The sequence below is a fragment of the Anoplophora glabripennis genome, unplaced genomic scaffold, assembly GCF_000390285.2.
Source record: "Anoplophora glabripennis isolate ALB-LARVAE unplaced genomic scaffold, Agla_2.0 scaffold51, whole genome shotgun sequence".
NCBI classification, from domain to species: Eukaryota; Metazoa; Arthropoda; class Insecta; order Coleoptera; family Cerambycidae; genus Anoplophora; species Anoplophora glabripennis.
The window spans coordinates 389,640-406,348 of NW_019416324.1; the positions used below are offsets into that span (position 1 = coordinate 389,640).

The 16,709-nt window shown below is 32.5% G+C and overlaps 1 protein-coding gene across 4 annotated transcripts in view; it reads right to left on the reverse strand.

Annotated features, from left to right (window-relative positions):
• Window positions 1-16,709, reverse strand: part of LOC108907659 (proton-coupled amino acid transporter-like protein pathetic) — a 56,550-nt gene that overhangs the window by 12,830 nt on the left and 27,011 nt on the right. The window contains exon 1 of one of the 4 annotated variants that reach the window (XM_018711427.2): window positions 3,066-3,270. The exons of the other annotated variants lie outside the window; for them this stretch is intronic. Within the exon in view, the coding sequence (XP_018566943.1) occupies window positions 3,066-3,113 (48 nt within the window). The 5' untranslated portion in view covers window positions 3,114-3,270. Of the gene's footprint in view, window positions 1-3,065; window positions 3,271-16,709 lie in introns of those variants that run through there. 4 annotated transcript variants of the gene reach the window in all.

The window sequence follows — 16,709 nt, forward strand, 5'->3', positions numbered from 1 at the left end:
CAGCCACCCACAAAAACCCTTATGGAAGACCTACTCCTCATAAAAAACCCTACCCCTTATAGAAAAATTTCCTAAAAATTGTATGCGAGTATGATGATATAATTAATTTCCCTAAATAAGGGGCTCAGGAAAGGCAGTCTTGGAGCTTAGTTTTGAGCTGCTAATGGTCATAACTCAGTCAAATTTTGTCCTACAAAAATTAAAAAAAAAACAAATTCTTTCATTTTTTTTAAACTGTTAATTTTTGAAATATTTCGAAAAAAGGCAATTTTTTAAAAAATTTAAAAATTTTATTCAAAATTAAATGAAATATTTTTTTTAGGCTTCCAAAATCGTTCAAATTCCCAGCATCTATTGTTAATTCATAAATAAAGTAAATTGCAGAAGGAATAAGTTTAATTTTTTTTCCGTCAAGTCATTAATTTTAATACTCAAAAATCAAGATAAATCATTTTATTTTGAATATAATTATAGTTTTCATACTAATGACTTTTACTACCACTCAATTTAAAGGTCTTTTGAAGAACTTTAATAATTAATAATAATTTAGTTTTCCTCGAAAAACCTTTAATTTTTCCGCTACAGGACGTTGGATGTTTCGATTATAGTTATCTTCGAAATTGACTTCAACTTCTGGGAGTCATAACTCGGGTTCTATACCACCTACAAACATAAAAAAAGCAATCTCTTTGCTATTTAATTACCTTCATTTTTGCTTATGATCACTTTTTTGATAAAACTTATAGTTTTTGAGATATACTCGAAAATATGGCTCAAAAACATGCATTTTTTGGGCTAAAAACGAACATGTTTAGGCGCAAATAACTCAAAAAGTATTGAATGTATAAAAAATTCTTATGGAACATTTTTTGCTTCGTCCCTCTATCGAATCGTGAGGTTATTTTTAATAAAAAAATTCCCACCCTCCAGAAGGGGTGGCATCCACCCCTAGGGTAAAACCACACATCAGCACTATATAACTTTTGTTTCTTGGGCTATTCCCTAGCTACAGTTCAAATTTCACGTCAATCTGGACTAATTGACCTGTTTCAGTGATTTTTTTAAATTTCAACTGGAAAAAATATGAATTTTGTTGCATTATTTTGAGACACAGTGTCGCTGCTCACTTCTCCAAAAAGTATAACGTTGTAAATACCAGGAATTATGACGATACAAAAACAGTTGAAAAATCTAGCAACATATCACTGTTTTTTCAGTTGTTGCGTCACCCAAATTCAAATGACAGCAATTTTTTTATGTATTCTGTCTATGTATAATTTCTGGCATTAGATATCATTTGGCATGCTTAGAATAATTAGAATCTAGATAAAAATCAACTTTGCCCCGACAGTACTGCACTGCCAACGATTTTCGAGCCACGTGATCCAAGGTTGTCTTGACTGTAATATTTACATGTTACGTCGATGTCGATCACAAGTCCTGGATGGAAAATTTTGAACAGCCGCGTCATCGTTTAGCGAAATTTAAGTAACGTTTCTCCAAACCACACGGAAACCACAACACGTTCCTTAATCTTCAGGAAGTTGCGACAGATAACGAAATAAATTCAACTACAGTTTCTGCGATTGGCTTTAGAAAAATTGCTTTTCGAACATTTTGCGATAGCTGAGCTATATTACCTTATAATTATTGTACGCGTTCAAGGTCTGGGGAACAATTGTAATATTTATTCATATTACTTCATTTAAAAGTTCGATTCGCAAGCATAATTCGTACCAACGCTTCGTACGGAATTTAAATATAATGATCTGGAGCAAACTTCAAGGTACAATAAGTGAAAAATTGTATAATTTTTTGAAAAAAAATTGTAGGATAACGTAAACGTAGCAAAAACTGATCATTCTTATGGCAATAATATAGTGGACAAGTCGGAAAGGTTTAATTTGCTGTTAATGAGGATTTCGATAAGAGAAAAGGAAATCCCAATGATATGACTAGGTATCTTGGAGTACCTCAGTTCCTTTGTTTTAGATCTTAAAGGAAATACGTAGCAAATAGTAAATAATAAAAATAGAATGCTTCTTCGTAATTATGTAAAGCAAAATTTATAATGATGCTACAAAAATTTAGTACATTTGTCCAATTAAAAAAAAGGTTACGTGGGTGATTAGTTCCCAAGCAGAACACTCTGTAACTGAAAATTATAATACAGTAGTTTTCATGTTATGCTGAAAATTCATGTCGGAAGAAGAGACAGATGTAGTAGTAATTTATTTCTGTCACTGAACATTACTTTGCAATTACTTTACATATTTCCTTGTGAGCCATGCGTGGATTTACAAAAATAAATCCACCAAATATTTGGATAAAGCGGGATTCTTAACCAGTCGATGTAAACTGTAATCCATGGCCTGCTATTTTTAACAGCACATGAACTTAAAACCACACGGACACCTGAAAACATCTGCATATTTTTTATTTTTCGGTATCGCCAGCGAAAAGCGCTTTGCTAAAATTAACCACTTCCAATGTCACGTGGCTTGGAAAACGAAAAATTCAAACAATGAGAGAGACCTTCGGTTATTTTATAACAAATAAAAGTGCACTCTAACATTAATCAAACACGATGAGAATGTTTAGTAAACTATAAATAAGCGGCAATTCAGGCCAGCTACTTCGCCTGGTACTTTTCCATGACGTCGGACCCCAAGAGGTATTCACTCGGGCCAGTTCATCGGGCACGGCTTGCTTTGTGAAAGACTGAAGTGCATTTCAAGAAGGAGGATGACGAAAAGTTCAGTCCCTCACATAAACGCAGATATAATTCGGAATTTACGAAAAAGTAATTAAAACTTGATTATTTATTACAATTTATAACTTAAATTGTGTATTTTTCAGTAAATTTAGAGTGGAAGACAAAGCATAAATATTTTCGTTACGTTTCACAGAAAAAGAAGCGTCCTACAATCAATTCAAATATACAAACCAAGCAGTGAAAATTCTAATTTACCAAACACAAAGTTGGCAGCCATTCAAGTCTAATTTTAACCTTTAGCGCCCCTGTTAAAAATCGTTTTAAAACATCGCTAAACAAATCAAGTTACCTTGTAAGCCTTCTGGAGGGGTGTGGAAGATCCGTTTTTCTTAGACATTTTTGGTTGTAAATCACAATAACACTACACACAGTCTTCTCGCTCTAAAAGCTAGACGTTAAATGATCGCGGCTGAAGCGGTCCTGGTTAGAAACGTTGGTTAGCGTTGTTATCCTCTCCCCTTTCGCTAGCTAGAGTGGGACGCCGGGCGACGCGAGTAAAAATTTTCGCTAACTGAACACCGCGACTGTTTCGTATGTATTTATAACCTTAATGTTTGCTCAATGTTTAGTTATCAGAAAATTCTGTTAATCCACACGTTAACCCTCGATCGAAAAAAATCTCCATGTGCTGTGGATAAAAATCAGGCCTTTACACTGAGAAAAAAACTTGTCCGAACTAATAGGACTTTTTTTAATGTCAAACATTTTCTGTGAAATAAATGTCTGTAAAATTAAATATTACCATATCACTTAATGCGCAATCGCGGGCATCCACGGAGCATGTTGAGAAGAACAGCATCGGCCATTACTGTGCATGCTTAGTGCAAGATGTGAATGTGCACTATTATGGATGAAAATATCATGGTTGAATTGATAAATGTGTCTTAATAAGTACTGAAATCTGTTGCTGTTAAGTAACAAAAATTTATTTATTGAATCAGTCAGTCAGTCAGTATTGATTTCAAAAGCTACTGTTCCATTGAAATAACTCTACCAATCTTCTTTTTGTTTATACTTCTTTTTCATTGAAATATATGTGTCTGTAATAGACGAAAATCTTTTAGAAAATATGTACTTTTAATTTTCAGGCAAATAGTAAATCATTTTCATAGTGATCTTAAAAACTGATAATTGTTTGTTTAATATACAATTTTACTGATATTGTATCTCTAATAACAAGCAAGCTGGAGCTAGCTATAAAAATAAAAGAAGAGCTAAATTTGGTACATGATTTTTGTACCGAACTTTTTTTTCATTGACCGAATTGAAAAATAATAATATTAATTCACAGCAGAATTTAATTTTAATGATGTTTTTACTCTTGTTAAATTTTAAAAAACTTTTTGGTTTTCAAGAAAAACCATATTAACTGAAACAAGATTTTAACAGTGTTTATTAGAAAATAATCGAAAAGTCAGTAGTAGGCAATGAATTTATCTTTCAAACATGTCAGTTAGTAATAAAATTATTTTATTTCAACAATTTGCCTCTGATTGTTGTTGAAAAAATATCAGTTGTTATTTTTATTATTTGAACTGCTCTAATAATTTACTGCATTTGCGTACAATTTTTGTGTCCGTATTTCCAGTTTATTCATTCAAGTAACTTTTGGAAAAATCTGGACCAATTTGAATTATTTCCTTCTTTCCAAGTACATCTTGACTGACAAGTTATAAACCGTTAAGTTCTAGAAAATGAGGGGACGATTACGGTGAAAGAAAGCGCCAGATGGTGTGGGACTAGAACGATTAGACACTTCCAGAACTTTCGTTTATACATCTACACAAGGTACATTGACAAAATGCAACAAAAAGGGATGTACGAACTTGATTGTTGACGTTTTAAAATGGGCTGGTGCCGATTCATAGAATTCCTTGTCAATCTTATAGAATTCGAAGAAATGGGAGCAGATAGAACAACCATGGCACAACCAATAATAACAGTAGGTACCTTGTGTTAAACGTTCGAAAAATAATTAATTTAAAACTGGGACACCTTGTACATTTCAATTTTTCATTATAATTAACTATTTAAAAGGATTTAAAGCTTTCCTTTACGAATATAGGAATTGAAATTCACAAAGTTGATCTTATTTTACATATCTTGAAACAATTTTAGAGCTAACGAGTATATCAAATATCAAATCCGATGGCAAAGCTAGACAGTACGTTGGTTAAAGGTGGATAAAAACTTAGCCCCTACTTACGGAGAAATACAGGTAGAAAACACTTTGTCGTCATTCCAAACCGGCCTCATCTAGTGTTGGGAATAGTAAATCGTTACCTAAACCAGTTAGAATGTCAAATAAATATAGGAATGGGAAGTTCTTAGTTGATAATACTTTCTATAGATTTCGTTACGACGTAGCTTCTGAGATAGTGGTTAAAATAAATCAAGTAGTTTCTTTCTCAATCGTCAATGTCAAAATTTTAAGGAAAAATGTTTACGCACATATTTTTCTTAAGAATAAAATCGCCTCTTCAAATATTAGCAAGAAAATTTTGAAACTCCGTATTTCATTTCTTTTAAATACCAATCCATACATATATAGGAACAAAAAATTTGTAAAAGGATCATTTGTATGACAAAATTTACATTACATAGCCGTAGGCATATGTACAAAAAAAATTTGGGGTGGTCAGGACTTTCTAGCTCAAACGGTTTTAATGTTAAACGTTGATTGGCTACAATGAGAGAGGGCTGATCTCAGTAGGCCTTGACTTTTGTGTTCGGTTAACCAGAAAAACAAATTCTTTGAAATTTGCAACTGGAATTGTGGGGATATTTTTTTACAATTCTGAAAATCGTAAATTATATTTTATTACCATGTATTAGGGTTTATTGCAATCCGCAAATGTGGTAAAGAATAAAATAATTTCTAAATGTATTCAGTATTGGAATTTTCCTTTTCATTTTCTCTATATTGTTACTTAAACCTAACTTTTTAAATTATTTTTTTTTGACACACCATGTAATTGATTTCAATTCTATTTTAATTAAACAAGAATTCCTTTCCCTCTGAATCATTTCTTAAAAATAAATACCCGCTCGTGATAAGTTTGTTAATCTTTCTTAGACTTACGCTACCTTGTATTCTACAGAAAGGTGATGATGGAAAACATTAGGCGATAAATAAAACTGTATTACGAGATTTGACACTTGGGATTTCCTTCCCTGATACTTTAAATGTGGAGGAATTCTTTGTCTGGGCTCGAACAGGCCCTGTTTAAATTCGATACATTAACAATAAAAAAACAGTTATAGACGTAAATCTTATTTTATAAGATAATTCAATGCTTATCTTTTATTTTTTACGAATTGGGATTTAATTATACCATTACTTACGTCAAAAGGGCATATTAATTTTCATTGCTGTTTCTATTACGACGGATCAATTTTACAGCACCAAATTAATTAAAAATATATAAATGTTTTTATAAAAATGTGCATTTTATGAACTGAACGACATACAAATCCGTAATTCTCGTAATTACGATAAGAACAAACTTATCAGCTTTAGGTATAGTCGAAACACATAAATGTAATTAATAAATAAAAAGCTAATAGATTTATTATTATTATTAACATTCCAAAGCATATTAGTGTCTGTTAATTATAATATAAATGAAACAGCAACTGATTACTCTGGCCATAGAGAAAGGTTTTAGTTCTATTTTACTTTTAAATAAATAACACGAAAGAAACAACTTAAAAACAAAAGAAAGAAGCAACTGAAGTTGAGGTGAAACATTAAGAATACACGGAATTAAATTTACTTCTACGTAGTGGATAATACTTTTAAAATAATTAAGTTATTTACTTGTTCCGGCAGATGAAACATCGAGCATTGTTAAAGCCAAATTACAAAGTAATATAAACTCGAAAGATAATCCCATCTAATCTAGGCTAATTTGGATAAAGAAACTACACCGGAATTATCGTGCATTAAAGTAATTGCCATCTCAGAAACTCCATCGCGTTTTCCTATTATTTGGTAGGGATATAAGGATGATACTTTTGTGGTTTAATTAATTAACTTGCATTACAAAGACGAACCATAGACATACGTTACAGTCCTTAAATAAGCTGTAGTAATTGTAAATTTAAATTATTTCTTCTAAAACCAAAATAACTGCTTCGTAAGTAGCGCAAATGTACCCGCGAAATATGCCTGGTCACGATCATTTGACAAATAAATACTAGAATCTATCAAAACTACCGTTAGTTATTACAGGCCTCGAATGGTTTTATATTATTGGATTTTCCGAAGTTTTAACACAGTTTTCACCACTGACAGCTTTGTAACGAAACATTCCTGTAAACATACCTACAATACTAATATTTATAGGTGGCTGGACAATAATAAAGCTTTGACCATTGCATCATCCAGTTTTACTACTTGTTTTATTAGACCGATATTTAGTTCAACAAATAATAACCTGGAAATGTTTACATGTCATTTACGAAAATATATATGAGTCGAATTATCAGCAACGAATTTTTATCACACTGTTATTTTTGAAGAAAACAAACACCTATGGGAAATAAACATGTCCAGGGACATTCTATTAATAGTCTAGTTCAAAACAAAAATATGCTATGGGAACAGTTTAGTGGGTTGTTCAATTTTTTTAAAGAAGATTGTATGAAATCAAAATATGTAAATACACCAATAATATTGACAGTTTACTAGTAGACAGAACAAGAAAAGTAAAGTTTGTCATATTAAAAATCGAAATTCTAATTCACGCAAGATTTGATTTTACGCCATTTGTAAGGTATATTTTTTTAATTATGAAGGTTTAGCAGCGCAATTTTCGTACAAAAGATGATCGGAATAGTGATTTAACTTCAGTTGTAGCAGGAAATATACTAGACCTTAGGCCAGGTGATCTGGCCATCTAGATGTACTTGCTGAACCAGTTACTTATTCCAAGCAATTTTTAACATAGTAGCCTGTTTACTACCCCTCCTATTAAATTCAAAATCGTTGCATGAGTCACTTGTCAAACAAGGGAGTAGTAAGGTGGCTTTGCGTGCGAATTATATTCGTGAAAAGTAAAAGGGGCGACCAAACTTTCCACATTCAACTGTTTCTCCGTTTAACCTTCGTAAAATATTCACCTAAAATAAATAAAGCAGGCGAAGAACATTCATTACCTACGACAAGGGTATATTATAAATCTGTAGGCTAGCATTGGCATTGGGTTTTATGACTTGCAGAATATTAGCAACGTGATTTATTACTAATCGATTTATATGAAAAGATAAATAATACCGCCATTGTATCTGTGAGGCAGGACTATTATCTTCACATTTAATGTCTTCTGGCTTTGTACTCCAAATTTACATGGTGTCCCAAAGTACGCACCAGCAGAGGGTTAGAATCGTAGTTTTTTACAAGTTTGCATCAGCTGAATGATCAAACACCACTGGTTGCTTCCAGAGAAGAGTAATATTTATATTTTAACGAAATAATTTCCATTTTGTGACAGCAATGAGCTAATTGTACTATAAAACTGTGAAATAACTAATACATATTCTTGGTATTGTGACAAACAATAGAAAAGAATATTAAAACGACATATAAATTTTGAAGGGGTTTATCTCTTTAGTCATCCTTTATCATTTGTGGTTTAGCGGGCAACTTCTGCATGTCAATGAAAATTTCTCTGACGTTAAAAAGCATCAAAGAATGTTAGGCAATGGTGACCTTTGAAATGTGTTGCCATCTTGTGAAAACTAGTTGCAGATGCAAAGAAAAGTTCTTGAAAAATACCTGCTTGAAACGAATTTCTACAATAGAAAAGCATATTGGTATTAAATAAAAGAACCTATATAAAAATTATGAATGATGATTTTGGCTTGCAATATGCTAAATATTACTTGCATGTCACTAATCATGACGTGACAATTCATAACAATATTTAATAACTGATATTTCCTTAAATATACACTAACGACGTAATGTAATATACGTACATCGAAGCATACCAGTTTTGAGAAATGTGCACGACGTTAATTTTTTAACAAATTATTTGTTAGGGTCGTTAATATTTCAATTTATTTCTTGTGCGTTTTCAAGTTTAAATTAAACGGTAAATTTGCCGACACAAATGGAAAGGATGAACACACGTGATGTAATAGAATTTAAAATGTTGCGTGCGTAATAGTTCATAAATTAATAGTTCGTTAGAGGTACAAGGGGTATCAGAAAAGTTGTCTCTCTAATAATGAATCAAAAGACTAAGGCAAACCAACTATTTCTGCCACAACTAGGTGGGTAATTTTTCTACCACCCCTCGTATCTTGAATTTTTGCCAAAACGTTTGTTTGGCAGTATCATTAACTGTACAGACCAATTATCTTCGTTATTAATTAAAATTGTAGTTTAATTCCTCACAACTAGTTGTTTATAGTCTATGCCAAAAAGTTAATTTTATTTCTTTCATTTCAAGTGAATTTTAAATTTTTCGTAGCCTTATTGCTTTTTTCTTAAAACATAAATCGAAAATTATAGTTCAACTGAATCTGTTTTTGTGTAATTTGGGGCGTCATTTACGGCTTGTTTTTTTTTATTAAAAATAGAACATACGTGTAACAATGTGGCCACCAGATTTCAATGCCGTATTACTTTTCTCATTTCAGTAAGTTTCAATGGAAATACGTGAATGGATAAAAGGACAAAGATTTTTGTAAAAAATACTCTGTCCGTGACAATGACAATGTGCGGATTATTATCACTAATTGCTGCTATGCGTTGTTATAATTCATTGTTTAATCTAAACCAAAACCCATCTAAGCCTCTATTCCCATTATTTCAAGATTCAGTTTTCAGCATTCAGACGAAGTAATATTCTAAAAACCACTATGACAAACTTTGACAGATGGTACCGGGTTAATTTCAAACATTTTTTCTTATATGAACATAGGTTTTGTTGGCTATTTCATTTTTGTTACATAAACTGCCAGCAACTTAACTTTCTGCAATTGTGGATGATTTCCACCCACCATGTCTCTTGATTGCTAATACATCAACTCCTGTATTAGCCAGTAACGTTGCCGATGTTCTTCGGAATGAATGACATGTATATGTTTCAGGATGTTCTGTGCAATCTTATTAGGAATCATAGAAAGGGCATTCTTGCCTCGGCTGGTAAATAATACTTACCTCCTTTATGGTGTAAATAACTATTGCAACATCGGGAGATTATTTTTTAAGACCGCCCTTCCGACTCACTAGACAGTTACACTGACATTTTAGGATATCGGAAACCCCCAATTAATGTATAACTTTTATTTTTAACTCCATCCTGTCCGTCCCACCCTCACGATAGTCGGGAAAGTAAAACCGGGAACCTAGAATCCTACACCGGGGTTAGAATGTAAACATAGTTCTGGATGGCTTCCAACTTCGCGACGCCAACCGAGTCATTTTTAAAATAAATGCGTCTCGGCTATTGCGTCACAGCCAGCCACCTACACCATAAGAACTTTAATGGATAAGACAAATAATTTCGTGACGTAGGAACGCATCATGATTTTTGTTGACTTGAGTGGTTTTATCTGTTTCTCCAGCGCTTGCTACCTATTAGATTTATTAGTAAGGTAACATTAAACATAATTAACGTACGCAAACAAACCGTTTCGTTGAGCTCACGAATCATGAATAAAAATTGTCCAAGTTTGAACGGAACTAGTGTAGTGGAAATGTACTTTATTTCTCGTTTTTGGGCTTCTTGGAAGGCACTCAGAGTTACTTCCGGTTGTTGTATTGTTCTGAGATTACAATAATGGTATTCATGTGTAAATACATATCTCTAAGCATCTACAGGTTAATGTAGTTTGTCATAGAGCTTGCAAAACACTCTGTATAGTAATTAAATCGTTAAATAATAATATAACGAATAGTAATCATACTTCATTACCTTGTGGTATTCACGAAGTATGATGTAACCACATACTGCAACAGCAACATTGATTTGTTCTTTCTTGTTGTTAGTCTCTTCTAAATTCTGGATATAATATTTAATGTAGTCTACATTACACATCTGACTAGCAAATATGATATCATTAAAACTCATGATAGCAAGACACATACACAGAGGGCAATCGTTCACGAAAAATTGAAGATACAAACACAGAAGGCATTTGATTACTAACGATTGTAGACTCTTCGTTGGATATTCTAACGGAAATTTGTACCAATCAACCGCTGTTGATATTAATGAAATAAGTAATAGTCCAAGAGATATCACTGCATATTTGAAATTGTCTCACCATTAAAGACTATTAGACCAGAGCGGATCTGTTTTGAGGTAGATGTGAGAGGGGGCAAGCAATTTTTTTCTGGATTACCTTCAATACAACACATAATAAAAGTGTAGGTCACTAGATCTGGGCGAGGTCCGGAACATTTTCAAAACTGCAAAAATGTTTAAAAAAGTTTAAAAAGTACCTATTTTAACTGAGTTCTTTTACTTATATCTTGGAACCTACGTATTTTGGAAGAATATTGAAGAGGAAAAAAAGTTTTAGAATCGAATTTTGCACAATATACTGTAAGTTAAAAATGTTTAAATTTCTTACCGATGTTGCAAAATAGCAATAATTGATGTATATTTCAACTTAGTTTGACATATTTTCCAGCGGGGTAGCAGGGACACTTTGTCGGCACAGTGTCCAAACGAGGAATTATCGATTCCTTTGAACTTTGCTGACAGAAACAGGCAGCCTTCATATATTCTAATTACATTGATCTGTGTGTTGTATAAATTATGTCGATTTATAAGGAACGCTTGTCGGAAGAAGGAAACTTCGAACTGCATGTCGAAACGCGAAGGGTACCGCGGCATGTACTTATGTATTAATAAATGTATATTATCCTCAAGCTAAGAAATGGCGTTAATTTGGGCTTGCACGACCGTGAACGGTCAGAGGATTATGTAAAAAGTTTTAATTTATGAAGTCGACCAACCATGCAGTTCGGTGTGTTGCGTTTTATCTAGCAAATCGCGGTTCATCGGGAGAAAATAATTATAATCGTCACAACCAGCTGAAAATTTCTGTTGGAAGATAGACGACGCGCACTTATTAAAAATATTTTTGTCAACAGCTGTTATTGAGTAATTTATCGAGGTTTTCTAGGATTAGCTTTTCTGGTGAAGTCAATTAAAATGAGTATAGGTCAATTTTTTTTGTTCATCATTGCAGGCATGCTTTAAAAAAATAGTTAATGGTCAGTTGTTTTTACGTAAATGTTTCATGGTTTCTAAAATCCATCCACATATTTTTAATTTGAGATACAAATAAACATTTTTATTGAGAAATTTTGCAATATATTGAAGAAACATTTTTTCTTTATACAATTAGGATTCACTAATTTTCAAATTTGTCAATTCGTAGCATCGACAGGCACCAGCAACCCCCATTATTAGTGCAGCAACCTAAAATAATTCAAAGTTCACTAACAACCTGCAAATACCTAACAACATGCAAAAGGTAAAGAGATTACCTTAATCATTAAATATTCTTTATCGGAAGCCCCAATAAAAAATTCTTCAGTATGTGCTATTTCCAATATTGCAGCTTTTTTTGCTTTGTATCCTCTCGATTCACTCTTCAAATAAGCAGTAAGCTTGTTATATTTTCCAATATCTATATTTTTGTAGACCTTTATAGTAGCCTTCAACATCGAATACTTCCACATACATGAAACTGCATATTTTTTCTTTTCAAATTTAAAAAATACGATAGCATGACTTCTTCATTTATTGTCATTACTCTCCGTTTTTCCCTTCATTCGTTAAATTCGGCGAACAGTTTTTCGTGATGTTCCCTATCAATAACTATTTATTTATTTATTGATAGTTAGCAGTGTCATGTCAGTATTTAGATAATTATATCGTCTTCAGGCATAATTCACCGATACATCTATATGAGCGGTTTTTAGTGAGTTCCGCTGTATACTGAATATAACACCCTTAAAATTTCTTGACAAAAGCCGAACTGATAATATCTTCATCACATTTTACTTTAAAACAAAATCGTTCTGATACAATATATCCAACAAGCTACTGCAATAATAATAAATGATAGTTTTATTGTCTGTAGACGATTTTTGTAAAGGAATTTTCACAATTTTCTATAAAGCAAGTCATCATTTCCTGCGCTGAGTGTAATTGCACTTCTAATTTTATACTCGCATAGAAAAACAATTCATGGACATTTTTTATATAACTAATTCATGCAATATTTAAATATCTTAGAACTAGCTCTTACCGGTTACTCAAATACTTATTAATTTATTTATAACACCCATTCAGAAGAATGCATTTTGAGAATAACTGTGACTGATCGCATTTTTCTACCTTACTAATTAAACAAAAACATTGCAGAATTTCCTGCAACGCAATAGCCAAATAGAAGCTGCAATAAGCAGTTGCAATACTTAAAAAATTGATTCGTATAGCAATAAATTGAATTGTTGTCTATCTACTAATTCGGTACAATGACGTTCAGTTATATCGATTTGCAATTATTGTCACAAACGTGATAAATCATAAAAAGTCGTTACAAATTTCCTAACGTTTCAATTTTATTATCTCATTCTCTTATTCTGTTGATGCAATTCCTTGAGAAAATATTGTTTATATCTTAATTAGTTCACGTTTCAGTGTCATTTATTCCGTGATTTTCTACAAAACTGAGGAAGCACTGAAGGATTTCTCGGAATTTTCTTAATTATATGTTTGTTCCTAATTCACAATACACATTTTAACGGGTTAAAAACTCGATAATTAAATTTAATTCCGTTCTTTTTTATAATTCGTTATAATTGGTTTTAGTTAAACCGGTAGAATTGGCCGAATAGAGAAACCTTGCAAAAGCCTTTCATAAAAAATTGGTGAGAATTAGACTACATTATTTCAAGGTGATATCGGAATTCAAAGTCAAGAGACCAGAGTGGACTCTGAAACAGCATTCTGATTTGTGTCTTCTCACGGAAATGTAGAAAGAATACTTCGTTGACTCTTTTATAAGACTTACATTTCTATAACTTTAAGGTTACCATTAGCAAACTCTTCGCTGTTTCTAATCTCATACACAGTCAACGTCCATTTTCATTAAATACGTTAACGGTTTTGTGATCGTACCAAAATTATTTACCTACTTTCGAAAATAAGACCAGACACAAGCGCACACCTCGTATATTATTCGGTCCCGGATTATTTTCCACGGGAACTGTTTTTCTGCTCTTTGGTTGAATATCAGCATGACTAATTTTATGCTCCAGGTACTCTATTTTTTCCATAAAAAATGACACTTATGACTGCAATGCCTCTCGCAAGGTATTCAGTCTATTTTTAACGTTTACAGTTAGTATCAACACATCATCCATATCTGCTAAAGCTTCTCCATATCGTATTTTTCTCAGTACTCTGTTTATTGTTCTCTGGAAAATTGCCGGGACGTTTGCAAGACCAAACGGACATTGTAGAAACTCATTCTGTTTATCATAAATTCTTTTTTTAAGCGTAAAAGTAGACACACAACATATATTGTGTGATTTGGTGACCGAAGCGGTCTAGTTTGCGAGTTACAGAGTGTTAAATTTTAGCAAAAAAAGATTTTTCCCTATGTAACAGGCACCGGAAGAGACTGTTTATTGAAGTTTGGTGCACTATAGTAATTTTTTAAAATAACATAACATGTTTTGTCCAAGATATCCTAATGATATCACTGCATTATGTTTTGACTAATTCAGTTGTATAACAGTCCCATTTTATTTAGTGTTTTAAAACTACAAGCAAGGATTTTTGGGCACTTAATATCGAATCACACCCTGACATGAATCATTGTGGCTAATATTACTCGACGTCACTTGAAAATAATTAACAGTAATTTGTACTCCCACAACTATTTTATTAGAAAATTAGTACCAGTTTGGAAGTGCTAAATCTTTTGTTGAAAGACTATACAAGCTATTCCAACGTTATTCAATATGTAAAACGCATGAGTCACAATATCCTCTACAAGATCAAGTCATCGCTGTAATATGCAAAATCTTGCCTAATAAGTTAGCAGAAGTGGTCACAGATCTGTAATAATAATGTTTATAAATTTTTCACCATCATAGGAACTTTCCTATGAAGAAAAGATGTATTGTATGCAACGCTAGATAGAGAAAACAAACAAATATTATTTTGTGTCTCGTAAAGAAGGCGTTGTGAAAAATAAAACATGGAAGTAATCTGTTTATCTACATTTTTATAGTGAGGCTGCTAAAAATATCATAAACGTATTAAGAATTTCGTCACTCTGTGTTTGTCGTAAGTACATAGTGCATGAGTAACTAGAATGACGTTTTTATTTCTTTATTTTAGTTTGGGCACGAAGTTGAGGCAGTTGTGGAAATGGTGAATATTTCTGATCTATGAAAACGCTTGTCAAAAACCTTTAAAGTAACATAACATTCTGAAAAATTAACCAAATGTTATGCGATTTTCAGTAAGTTATATAGTAATTACAAATTTTAAAAATGTGATATCAAAGTCATTTTATGTTGCAATAGGTTAACAATTACTCAAGGCCTTGTCAAAACGGTCAATATAATAAAGAAGAAAAGTTTCTTCTGGTCATAGGGAAGTAATTTGTGGTTGTACCAAAGCAAATACCATTTTTGTTCCACTACTATTTTGAATTCCTTCACCTTCTTTTAGTTCTTAGGCTGCGAAACTAGAAGGTAAGAACATTCTGACTTATGATTTGTTATATCTTTCTGATGTGACGAAATTTTACATACATTACGGGGCCTCCTAAAAAGCTACAAAAGGTACTTATTTCATTATCACCTGGTACAAACACGTCATTATTTAACTCCGGTAAGTTATAATTATCACCGACGAGAATCCTGGGTTCAATACTTCTGTATATTTCATCTAAAAGAGATACAAAACCTGTTACGCGTATCAAATGAGCCAAAGATAAGACCAATAACGTAAGCACTAAGCAGTTTCAGTAATACTTTTTCAGGGACCTTCCCATACATTCGAAAGATGGATAAAACAATCACCGCTTCGCATCTGATGAGCAATGACCCTAATTGTGCTCAAAGGATGCAATAATAATGTTTTCCATTCGTAGTTTGTTTTAAGCCGCTGTTAATATATACCCGATAAAATGAATAACGACCGCAATCGCCGACGACAATAATTAGGCGTAACGAGAAATAATAACAGTTCAACAAATTGATTGAAAACAATTAAGTCGCTATCCGGTTTTCGCCGGTTTCAAAGTCTAAGCTGGCGCTCCAAATGCACATATCGGAGGTGAATAATTTTATAATCAGCAGAACGGAACTAGTTTGTTTATAATATTCGCGAATCAGAACGGTTGTTTTAGAATATATCGTTTAAACAAATAACAGTGACTTACGGTAGCTTGTAAAGGAATTTTGTTGTAATTCACTCTAGTCTAGTTAAAATTTTAATTCCCATGTGATTATCGATGTGTTATATTGCACAGGGCTGTAGCATAGATACTGGAAAGGATACTATAAAATAAATGCATACAATTCAATACAATTTGTTCAGGAGATACCTCGAAAACCTATAGATTCATCTAATTGGCCTAATCAATGGCCCAGGGAAGGCAAGAGTCAATTACCAAAGGAAGCAAAGGTCAGCATCTCCTGGGGAGCCAAGGTCAATGGCCCCGGAAAGACAAAGGTCAATGAATACAGTCAAAGGCCAATAATACTGGGGAGTCAGATTAAAAAAATCAAGAACTTTTGCAGTAACTATGGGTCGCAAATGATTCTCAAGTAAATCACACCTATTTGACATAAATATTTCTAGGTTAGATATTTACAGATTCAAAAGATCATGGATATCATATTAAGTTAATTATTGGCTTGTCAGTTGTATATTAT